Source organism: Cherax quadricarinatus, chromosome 48 (assembly GCF_038502225.1).
Source record: "Cherax quadricarinatus isolate ZL_2023a chromosome 48, ASM3850222v1, whole genome shotgun sequence".
Lineage (NCBI taxonomy): Eukaryota > Metazoa > Arthropoda > Malacostraca > Decapoda > Parastacidae > Cherax > Cherax quadricarinatus.
Window position 1 is genome coordinate 26372422 of NC_091339.1, and position 12511 is coordinate 26384932.

Here is a 12511-nt window from a genome sequence, read left to right on the forward strand (position 1 = left end):
CATTCCCAAAATCTTGGCATAAAAGATTTCATTAGGTTGGCTTCAATTTTTTTTTTTTTTTTTTAGTACATAGGGGATTTCTCTTTGAGGAAGGGAGGTACAAAGAAACATGTTAATCATCATTCATCAATGGTATCAGAGGCCTCTTGTGTGAATTAAGACCAGACACTTATTTTCAGTTTTATATGCAGTACGTATTTGGAAATTCTGTCACATCTTATTAGGCAGTGCCAAATAAATTGGAATTCTGTTGAAATTTTCCATATTTGTAAATTATGTATTATCATTTAGTATTGTACAATGAAAGATGTAAATGTTTGTTCAGTGACTTAATGTTCATTGTACTTATTTTTGAAATGGGAACCAAATGGTTAGCATAAAAATGTTTGAAATATACTGTATTGTATTTCTATTTTGTGTTGCAGGTTACCTCCAAGACAGGCAGTAGAGTATGTAGGGTAGCTAAAGCAGAGTGCAGTGTGGCATCTCGGCCCACTCGACGTGGGGATAATGTGACAGCTTGGACTCCAGCGTCTTCTCAAGAGCTAAGGCTGTGATAGTAAAGGATTTAAATATAATACTGTACTGTTTATAGAAATAGGAAATATAGTTAATCTTAAATAAATCTTCACTTTTGTTAACTTTTCACAGTACAGTACAGTAGTTGTATTTAAAAAGTTCCTTAGAAAAAGCATAATAGCTAGAACACAGATCCTCATATATTATTTATTTATTGATCACTGAAATTTATATCAGTGTTGCTCAAAACACATTTAAAAATAATAAATAAAGCAGTTAATCAGAATTCTCATTAATAAGTTAGAGGCTAGATATTTATAACTTTATTACACTACCTATCACCAAGTACTGTATAAACAAGCACCCAACTTAGTCATTATCAGACGTCATTAAAGTAGTTATATCATATGACTGACTATCATATTTTGTCAAATCATTAAGTCTATAAAAGGACAATTTTAGCTGCCAATAATTTAGGCAGCCAAAATTCTACGTGGGAGAAAATTTCGCCCTCATCGGAGCCGCCTCAGAGGAAGGATGGCGGCAGTTGAGGGTCAGGCAACCCAGCTGGACTTTCATCAAGCTATGGAAGACTTCAAAACTATGTTCCCAGATGTTGATGCTGATGTTATTGAGGTTAGCACACATTCTACTACCATTTTTTTTTATACATAAGGAAAGTGTTAATGAGACAAACATGGAAACTGTAATTATAATTTGTCTACCTGCTAGCAATTAGCATCTACTGTACTTCCTGTATGTATGTTTACATGATGTAGTGCTGTACAGGCCACTGAATTCTAAGTTTATTATTATGCAATCTGGTATCTCAAGGTCAGTAGTTACTCTGCAACACTTCAAATCATTTGCCTTTGTCAAATACTAAAATCCTGCTAAGTCATCTAGTCATTTTGAGAACTAAATTGATGTAAATGGCCATTTGTAGAATGATTGAAAGTACAATAGAGTCTACATAGCATATAAACAACAAACAGTGCATATACTGTATTGTAACAAAAGAAAACATACAGTAATAAGAATGCTGCTTATTTTGGCAGCTACTTTGGTTTAAATATAGGTAGTACTGCACTGCACAATTTAAAGGTAAACTTTATTGTTTAATGTAATAGCCATTATAGATTTCTGGTTTATGTTACTGAGAACCAAGGTAACTGCATGGCCTTTTGCCTACAGAATAACCGTTTATTGTTTTTTAATTTTGTTCTTTATAAAGTAGTGAAATAATGCCTTAAAATGGCTCATATAAATGTTAAGATGATTGAGCAGCATAGATTTGTGTAATTGATACTGTCTTCTTAAAATATATTATGAAATTATAATTTTTTCCAGAATGTTTGTTCAAGAAGAGTGTGGTGCTTAAAGGCTAATCGAAATGTTGCTCTTTCATAATGGATGAACAAGTCTTTGTTTGTTGATAGATTCAAGTATTTTAATCCTGCAATCAAGATCTGCTTAGCCAGAACAAACCTTTCATTTAAGGTTCTCCTTATTCTTGATAATTCCCATTGTCATCCTCTAATCATGCAGTCTATAGACCCTTTATAGGATGCTTGTATTTTTACTAACTAGTATGCCATCTTTGATATAGCCACTGGATCAAGGAGTTATTAGTCAAGTGTCTCAGTACATAGATGGTAATGGAAAAAACTCATTGCAGCTGTGGTATGGGTTGATTATGGCCTTTGGTGGTAAGGAGTCAGGTCTAGGAAATTGTGACTTTGGCAAGAATTGTAAGACACAAGGGTCTTGAAGATGTACATGAAAAAACTGTATAGGAACTGTTAGAGGATAATGAAGAACCAGTTTAATATCTTTATTATGCACCCCATACCCATCCTGTGGGCGGTAGTCAAAAGATTACAGAGGTACATAATGGGTCAAGGGACCGGATCCCAAAGGTATGATAGCTGAACTAGTTACAAAGGTAATGAACTCCAGGTAGATCTGGTCACAATCATGGCAAGTTACAAAGGTAATGAACCATCTGCACTCCTATACATGGCAACAATCATGAACAAATTACAGAGTAATGAGCCACTGACACGTTCACACCCAGTCACAATTGTAATGAGTTATAAGTATACAAATATTAAGTGGGTCATACACCCACACGAGCATGTGCGCACACACACATGAAGGTGCACGCACAGATAGACACACACACGAGCATACAAACACGTACACACACACAAGAAGCTGCTAAGGGACATCGATACCTCAAAGGCAATGGGACCGGACAACATCTCCCCGTGGGTCCTTAGAGAGGGAGCGGATGTGCTGTGTGTGCCACTTACCACAATCTTCAACACATCCCTGAAAACTGGGCAACTACCTGAGGTATGGAAGACGGCAAATGTAGTTCCCATTTTTAAAAAAGGAGACAGAAAAGAGGCACTAAACTATAGACCTGTGTCACTGACGTGTATAGTAAGCAAAGTTATGGAGAAGATTATCAGGAAGAGAGTGGTGGAGCACTTGGAACGGAACAAGAGTATAAACGCCAACCAGCACGGATTCATGGAAGGCAAATCCTGTGTCATAAACCTTCTGGAGTTTTATGATAAAGTAACAGAAGTAAGACACAAGAGAGAGGGGTGGGTTAATTGCATCTTGTTGGACTGCAAGAAGGCCTTTGACACAGTTCCTCACAAGAGATTAGTGCAGAAGCTAGAGGATCAGGCACATATAACAGGAAGGGCACTGCAATGGATCAGAGAATGCCTGACAGGGAGGCAACAACGAGTCATGGTACGTGATGAGGTATCACAGTGGGCACCTGTGACGAGCGGGGTCCCACAGGGGTCGGTCCTAGAACCCGTGCTATTTTTAGTATATGTGAACGACATGATGAAAGGGTTAGACTCAGAAGTGTCCCTGTTTGCAGATGATATGAAGTTAATGAAGAGAATTAAATCAGATGAGGATCAGGCAGGACTTCAAAGAGACCTGGACAGACTAGACACCTGGTCCAGCAACTGGCTTCTCGAATTTAACCCCGCCAAATGTAAAGTAATGAAGATCGGGGAAGGGCACAGAAGACTGCAGACAGAGTATAGGCTAGGTGGCCAAAGACTGCAAACCTTGCTCAAGGAGAAAGATCTTGGGGTGAGTATAACACTGAGCATGTTCCGGAAGCACACATCAACCAGATAACTGCTGCAGCATATGGGCGCCTGGCAAACCTGAGAACAGCATTACGATACCTTAGTAAGGAATCATTCAAGACACTGTACACCGTGTACGTCAGGCTCATACTGGAGTATGCAGCACCTGTTTGGAACCCGCACTTGATCAAGCACGTCAAGAAATTAGAGAAAGTGCAAAGGTTTGCAACAAGGTTAGTTCCAGAGCTAAGGGGAATGTCCTATGAAGAAAGGTTAAGGGAAATCGGCCTAACAACACTGGAGGACAGGAGGGTCAGGGAAGACATGATAATGACATATAAAATACTGCACAGAATAGACAAGGTGGACAAAGATAGGATGTTCCAGGGAGGGGACACAGAAACAAGAGGTCACAATTGGAAGTTGAAGACTCAGATGAGTCAAAGGGATGTTAGGAAGTATTTCTTCAGTCATAGAGTTGTCAGGCAGTGGAATAGCCTAGAAAGTGACGTAGTGGAGGCGGGAACCATACATAGTTTTAAGACGAGGTTTGATAAAGCTCATGGAGCAGGGAGAGAGAGGACCCAGTAGCAACCAGTGAAGAGGCGGGGCCAGGAGCTAAGACTCGACCCCTGCAACCACAAATAGGTGAGTACAAATAGACGAGTACACAAGCATGCACACACACGTGATAATGCTTTATTTACAGTGAGCAAAGTCAGGGTATTTTTCCAGAATGGTTTGTAATATACCACTGTGGATAAAATACTTTGCCATTTCTTGAACATTTCTGAGTGAATTGTCTCTAAATTCATTAATTTTATTGCACTCCAGTACATAATGATGCAAGGCGTGACAACAGTCCATCTGGCGAAGTTTACATCTCATTTGGTCTACATCTGGTAGTGGTGATTTAACTTCCCAAAGATACTTTTAACCCAGCTGGAGGCGGGTGGTAGTGACGTCCAAGAGTCTGCTTAGTTAGGAGGGAGGTAGATATGAGAAGAAGATGAGGTAGAAGAACTTGTAGATAAACAGTTAACACTGCATGAATTACATGAATTTCAGACTTTTTTCACTGTAGAGGAGCCTGATACATCTTTAAGCCAAATCTGGAGCATGTAGTGATGCCTTATCATAAACTGCAGAGTGAAACAGATGAGATATGTTGTGGATGCTCGAGCACTCCAGTAGAACCTGACTATTGACAATTCTGTATCCAAATCACCACAAGAACTACAGCCATCCACCTCAGGCTGATAAATCCACACCAACCCTCTCCACATGCTTCCATGTCAACAAGTAATGACAACTGAATTTTAAAAATCTGTGGAACATGACTATTTTTCCCATATGTTCTTCATTTTATATATATTTTAATAAAGTCTTGATTTTCAGAACATACTCTTTACTGTACTACATATATACATTCTTTATGAGATGCACTTGAAATGCTACTTTTTAGTTGGACTTTGTGGTGTTTTTCATAACATTCGAAGGTTTGTTTTTGGATATATGTACAGTAATAATAACAGCAACAATAATAATGCCTATGTTTTCTGAAATTTCATTGATTTTTTTATAAAGATACAATAGATTTCTCTCTCTTTTCAAATCAAAGGTGAATAGTGGAAACCTTTTTTCCAGTTAGTTGAAAATGCAATACAAAATGTGGAGATCCAGTTTGAAGGGCCTGAAATTATGTTGTGAGGATAGTGTGTATGCTTCTATGTGAATCTAATGTACATCACAGAATGTTTGCTTTTATCTCATGCTATTTGATACCTTTAGGAAATTTCCCTGTAAGGAAGAGGCTATGGCAGAAAAATCTTGAGAAATCTGTTATCTTCTCCTGTTATTTTGTATTCAATAAGTACAGTACCCTCCCTCTTTATCAGGCAGTGTTACGAGCCAACCAAGGAGCTGTTCATGAGACCATTGACCAACTGTTGACAATGACCACAGACACTGAAAGTCAGAGTGAAAGTGTTGGCAATCAGTTGGCACCACATGGAGGAAGTGGAGGTGTAGGGGCCTGCAATGAATTGCCACCATCATATGCCCTTTCTGCGACACCACCCCCAAGTTATCACCAAGCGGTTCCTTCTCCACATCGTTCTCCACTGTTAGTCCCTATCAATATAGACTGCAGACATGTAATTTAACAATGATGTATATTGTCTTTCAGTTTTAGAAAGGGAATGCAAGACATCTGTATTTTAACAGTGATGTATATTGTCTTTCAGTTTTTGAAAGGGAATACAAGACATCTAACTGTATTTCACACGGCGAGGGCCTGGGTTCGATTCCCAGCTAGAGTAGAAACATTGGACGTGTTTCTTTCCACCTGTTGTCTATGTTCCCCATCAGTAAAATGGGTACCTGGGTGTTAGTCGACTGGTGTGGGTCGCATCCCGGGACACTGACCTAATTTGCCCGAAATGCAGAGCATAACAAGGGAGTTTCTATATAGTAGTATGTCATTGTTGTCAGCTAGGACTGTATACCTTGTACATGTACTTGTAGTAAATAAAGATATTATTATTATATTATTATTAACTATGATATAAATATAATTCCACATAAGGAATAATTTACAGTGTTATTTTATACAAACTTTATGAATTCTAAAGAACATGTGTAGGTCTGTGTGTGTATATGTATGTATGTATGTATGTATGTATATGCAACACAACCACAGGGGTGATGGAAAAGGAACTAAAGGCCTTTCAGACTGCTAATCAGAAACTTACAATAGGGAAGAGTGGAAAATTGAGGAGAAAAAAATAAAAATTATACCAACCACTCATCACGAGGAGGAAGCAGTCGATAGTGGTAAATGCTGTGTGAGGTGGCTTGGGCCATCACTGTTAACAGCTGTGTGTGCCAGCATTTACTTGTTTATGTTTCAGGTTTTTAATGTTCTTGCACTCATTTTTAGTTTATATAGGCTAATCTGCAAAATGTGATAGTATTTGATATCTGCAATAAATTTAATACTCTAATGCAAAACCTCTAACGGCACCTCCATGTAACTTCTAACACCATCTTTGATCCTCATCATTATTTTCACTTCTTTCTTCTACCATTATTATTTTTCCCCATTAATCTCTTCAGTACAGTACACCGAACTACCACCTAATGTGATTTCCAACTCCATCTTTACTCTGCTAAAATCTTTGCAAGTAACAAGGATTAACCATTATAGATACAGTAAATGATTTTCAGATATATTTATAAATACAGATGTTATTTAAGTAAATTGTGCTTTAATAAATTCGGTTCATTTAATCTTATTTTAATTTTTCCTATTTTTGAATTTGAGCAGCACGACTAATGGTCTAGCATGTAACAAATTACATGATGTAAGCCAATATTTAATATTGTAAGTGCTTTGACTTAGGAAATTTAAGTTTGTGATTCTAATATTTATTTGCTGAAGTATTATGAAAGATTCATGTTGCATTGAGTGTTGAATCTGCCATTTATAATGCAAATGGATGAAATATGAGATTACTTTGGGAAAATTTGGCTTAACTCAATCATAAAAAATAGCTAAATACTGTATAGTAACTTTGCTTTGTAAATAATATAAAAAAATTAAAGTAAATACTGTATAATGAATTTATTCATTTACTTCAGGATTTTGAATGATATTTTATTTTTTCTCTATAGTCGTGGAGGGTTAGCCCAGTCTGAGGAATCTTTATCACTTCGAGCACAGAGAAACTGGAATCCCCCAATGTTGCTTCCTTTACCGGCTGACTTCCTAAGACTCACTCCCCCTCCCCATCAGGTATGTAAGAAGAAAGTTAATATAACTTGGTTTGGAAATCTAAATCCTATTACCCAGGAATGAGCATTTTTAAATAAACCTAGTCTATGGCTCAATACTCTGTACTTTGTATACTCAGATGCATAACAAAGATAACAAATTTCATTTTGTGTCTGTCCATGGATAGATGAAAAGGAAGGAATGCAAATAGGTAAAGAAAAAAATATAGGTGATAGGAGTCATGGGTCAAGGAAAGTGCTGTTTGATTCTGGGTAAGTAAAAGAATAGTAATGATGATGCAGAGATGTATGACATGGAGGAAAGGATCGAGAGTTTTTTCTTTGGTCTTTGCTGTCTCCTCAAGAGAAGTTTCTTGATGCATTTGAGGGACTCTTGATCCAAGGAATTGGACCTGCCCTTCCCTTCCTTGGATTATACCTGATTGCCTCCCAGTCCGCACATGAATAAATGAATGGAGACGAATGGTTTTTGGGATCTGATGAGCTGTTGAAGCGTGAGCAGGGTGTTACTGCTGTCCGCATGCAAACCAGCGTACGAACCACAGCCCAATTGGTGGGGAACTGACTTTAGGTGCCTGTTCAGCTCTCTCTTGAAGACAGCCAGGGGTCTATTGGTAATCTCCCTTATGTATGTTGGGATCAGCTGAACAGACTTGGGTCTCTGACACTTATTGTGTAGCCTCTTAGTGTACTCATGGCGCCCCTGCTTTTCATTGGGGGTATGTTGCACCGCCTGCCGAGTATTTTGCTTCTGTAGGGAGTGATTTTCGTGTTGGGACTAGTCTCTAAGATTTTTCAAGTGTATATTATCATTTATCTTCTAGCCTGCCTTCTAAGGAGTACAGGTCAATGGACTTCAACTGTTCCCAGTAATTTGGGTGCTTTATTGTACTTGTGTGTGCAATGAAAGTTCTCTGTATATTCTCCAGGTCTGCAATTTTGCCTTCCTTGAAAGGGGCCATTAGTACACAGTTGTATTCCACTAAAAAACTCCTACCTTTGTTCACTCAATATACGTATCTGGTTTCTCAGGTAGCAGGTTGAAAAGTTTATAATTATGTTTCTTTACACTGACTTGCACAAATAAAAACCTCAAATGACTATAACCTGGGCATGGCCTATTTTACTGGTCATTTACTATTCTGAAGAGGCCTAAGCCAACTTCATAGCTCATTTGATTGGGTGCTGATACTTACATACCCCTTATATGAATTGCTGACAGAAAAACCAGCCCTTAGGCCTAGTTCCTACTTCAAGAAAAGTGTTCCTCCACATTTTCTTAACATTGTGTTATAATCTGTATATTAAATTGTAATAAAACAAATCTATTACTATTTTATTACTGTGCTGTATATTACAAAGTCTGAATATAATAGTGCCCTGGAAGAATAGTTTTTTGTTTTTACATTATGCTGAACAGATCGAAAGATGGGAAAGGCAGTGAAGAATAAGTGATGAGAAAGAGAAAAACTGAGAATTGAAGACATCCCTTCCCTTACCATCCATGTCTGATACCCCCCTTCCCCCACTCACAGTTGATAGGTGTCTCGTAGCTTGATCGCTATTGCACTCGGCTCACACACTATGGTCTGGGGTTCGAATCTCCTCTGGTACAGCTGGAAAACTTTAGGGACGTGTTTCTGTAAGACACCTGCTGTCCCTGTCCCTGTTCACCCATCAGTTTAAAATGGGTACCTGGGTGTTAGTCAACTGGTATGGGTCGCATCCTGGGACAAAACCAACCTAATTTGCCTGAAATGCACAGCATAACAAGTGGCTTTTTATTTAGTGGTATGTCATTAATGCCAGCTAGGCCTATATACCATGTACATGTACTTGTAGTAAATAAAGATATTCTTTTCTTTCTTTCAACAAACCGGCCGTATCCCACCAAGGCAGGGTGGCCCAAAAAGAAAAATGAAAGTTTCTCTTTTTAAATTTAGTAATTTATACAGGAGAAGGGGTTACTAGGCCCTTGCTCCTGGCATTTTAGTTGCCTCTTACAACACGCATGGCTTACGGAGGAAGAATTCTGTTCCACTTCCCCATGGAGATAAGAGGAAATAAACAAGAACAAGAACTAGAAAGAAAATAGAAGAAAACCCAGAGGGGTGTGTATATATACGCTTGTACATGTATGTGTAGTGTGACCTAAGTGTAAGTAGAAGTAGCAAGACGTACCTGAAATCTTGCATGTTTATGAGACAGAAAAAAGACACAGCAGTCCTACCATGTAAAACAATTACAGGTTTCTGTCTTACACTCACTTGGCAGGACGGTAGTACCTCCCTGGGCGGCTGCTGTCTACCAACCTTTCTTTCTTTCAACACACCGGCCGTATCCCACCGAGGCGGGGTGGCCCAAAAGGAAAAACAAAAGTTTCTCCTTTTACATTTAGTAATATATACAGGAGAAGGGGTTACTAGCCCCTTGCTCCTGGTATTTTAGTCGCCTCTTACAACACACATGGCTTACGGAGGAAGAATTCAGTTCCACTTCCCCATGGAGGTAAGAGGAAATAAACAAGAACAAGAACTAGAAAGAAAATAGAAGAAAACCCAGAGGGGTGTGTATATATATGCTTGTACATGTATGTGTAGTGTGACCTAAGTGTAAGTAGAAGTAGCAAGATGTACCTGAAATCTTGCATGTGTATGAGACAGAAGAAGAAGACACCAGCAATCCTACCATCGTGTAAAACAATTACAGGCTTCCGTTTTACACTCGCTTGGCAGGACGGTAGTACCTCCCTGGGCGGTTGCTGTCTACCAACCTACTACCTATATATTATTTTTCTTTCTTTCTTTCAACACTCCGGCCGTATCTCACCAAGGCAAGGTGGCCCAAAAAGAAAAATGAAAGTTTCTCTTTTAAATTTAGTAATTTATACGGGAGAAGGGGTTACTAGCCCCTTGCTCCCGGCATTTAGCCGCCTCTTACAACACGCATGGCTTACAGAGGAAGAATTCTATTCCACTTCCCCATGGAGATAAGAGGAAATAAACAAGAACAAGAACTAGAAAGAAAATAGAAGAATACCCAGAGGGGTGTGTATATATATGCTTGTACATGTACGTGTAGTGTGACCTAAGTGCAAGTAGAAGTAGCAAGACATACCTGAAATCTTGCATGTTTATGAGACAGACAAAAGACACCAGCAATCCTACCATCGTGTAAAACAATTACAGGCTTCCGTTTTACACTCACTTGGCAGGACGGTAGTACCTCCCTGGGCGGTTGCTGTCTACCAACCTACTACCTATATTTTTTTTTTTTTTTTTTTTTCCAACAAGTCGGCCGTCTCCCACCGAGGCAGGGTGACCCAAAAAAGAAAGAAAATCCCCAAAAAGAAAATACTTTCATCATCATTCAACACTTTCACCACACTTGCACATTATCACTGTTTTTGCAGAGGTGCTCAGAATACAACAGTTTAGAAGCATACACATATAAAGATACACAACATATCCCTCCAAACTGCCAATATCCCAACCCCTCCTTTAAAGTGCAGGCATTGTACTTCCCATTTCTAGGACTCAAGTCCGACTATATGAAAATAACCAGTTTCCCTGAATCCCTTCACTAAATATTACCCTGCTCACACTCCAACAGATCGTCAGGTCCCAAGTACCATTCGTCTCCATTCACTCCTATCTAACACGCTCAAGCGTGCGTGAGCGTGGAAGTCCAAGCCCCTTGCCCACAAAACCTCCTTTACCCCCTCTCTCCAACCCTTTCGATGACCTATATATTATTGTTATATTTATTATGTAAGGCATTTTAGTCTGTTTAGAAACCATTTGTTTTATTGTGTGTTTTGCAATAAGATTTTAAATACGGCGGTGAGTGAGGGCAGGAGTTAGTGTTTGCTTTTGTGATAGATTTTACTCAGGGGAAGGAGTTACATTTTGTTTGTGCAATTGATTTTTACTTAGGTTGGGGGGAAGGTTAATTTTAGCTTGTGAGCGGTGAATGTGAAAGAGTGTGAATATCTTTAAAGTGTAGAGCGTTGGATGACCTTTTGTCTCAGTGTTTTCTAAATATTTTAATATCTTTATGCCACCCACACTTCTGTCACACCACCTGCAGCATTGTCACACCACCTGCAGCATTGTCACACCACCTACAGCATTGTCACACCACCCACAGCATTGTCACACCACCCACAGCATTCTCACACCACCCACAGCATTCTCACACCACCCACAGCATTCTCACACCACCCACAGCATTCTCACACTACCCACAGTGTTGTCACACCACCCACAGTGCCATCACACCACCCACAATGCTGTCACACCACCCACACCACTGTAACACCACCCATGGTGCCTTCACCATCCCCGGTGTCGTCACACCATCCCCGGTGCCGTCACATCACCCACGGTGCCGTCACACCACCCACGGTGCTGTCACACCACCCATGGTGCCATCACACCACCCACACTGCCGTCACACCACCCACACTGCCGTCACACCACCCACACTGCCATCACACCACCCACACTGCCATCACACCACCTACACTGCTGTCACACCACCCATGTTTCCTCTCATACCATCTATGCTTATCTCACCATCTAAGCAATATAACCATTCCCATTATCCTACACTCATACCCTATTCCCCTTGCTGACCACCCAACAGGGGGAGAGAGACAGAAAAAGCAAATGTGTGTGAGCGAGTGTGTGTGCTCGCTTTTTTGTACTCGTCTGTATGTGATTGCAGGGGTTGAATCACAGCCCCTGGCCATGACTCTTTGCTGGTCGCTACTAGGTCCACTCTCTCCCTGCTCCATGAGCTCTATCGTACCTCTTTTTAAAACTATGTATGGATCCTGCCTCCACCACATCACTCTCCAGATTGTTCCACTTCCTGACAACTCTGTGAATGAAGAAATACTTCCTAATGTCCCTGTGACTCATCTGAGTTTTCAACTTCCAGTTGTGAACCCTTGTTGCTGTGTCCTATATCTGAAACATCATGTCCCTATCCACTTCGTCAATTCCTCTCAGAATTTTATGTTATGTCCTCCCTATCCCTCCTGTCCTCCAGTGTTGTCAGGTCGATTT

General features: G+C 39.8%; 1 protein-coding gene across 4 annotated transcripts in view; it reads left to right on the plus strand.

The window, feature by feature from the left end:
• Nucleotides 1–12511, plus strand: part of LOC128696095 (CUE domain-containing protein 1) — a 79644-nt gene that overhangs the window by 4721 nt on the left and 62412 nt on the right. For 3 of the 4 annotated variants that reach the window (XM_053787162.2, XM_070095024.1, XM_053787163.2), the window contains exons 2-4: nt 426–1155; nt 5543–5769; nt 7320–7440. In XM_053787162.2, coding sequence (XP_053643137.1) covers nt 1057–1155; nt 5543–5769; nt 7320–7440 — 447 coding nt within the window. In that variant the 5' untranslated portion in view covers nt 426–1056. Of the gene's footprint in view, nt 1–425; nt 1156–5542; nt 5770–7319; nt 7441–12511 lie in introns of those variants that run through there. The other variant, XM_053787170.2, reaches the window with a different exon arrangement.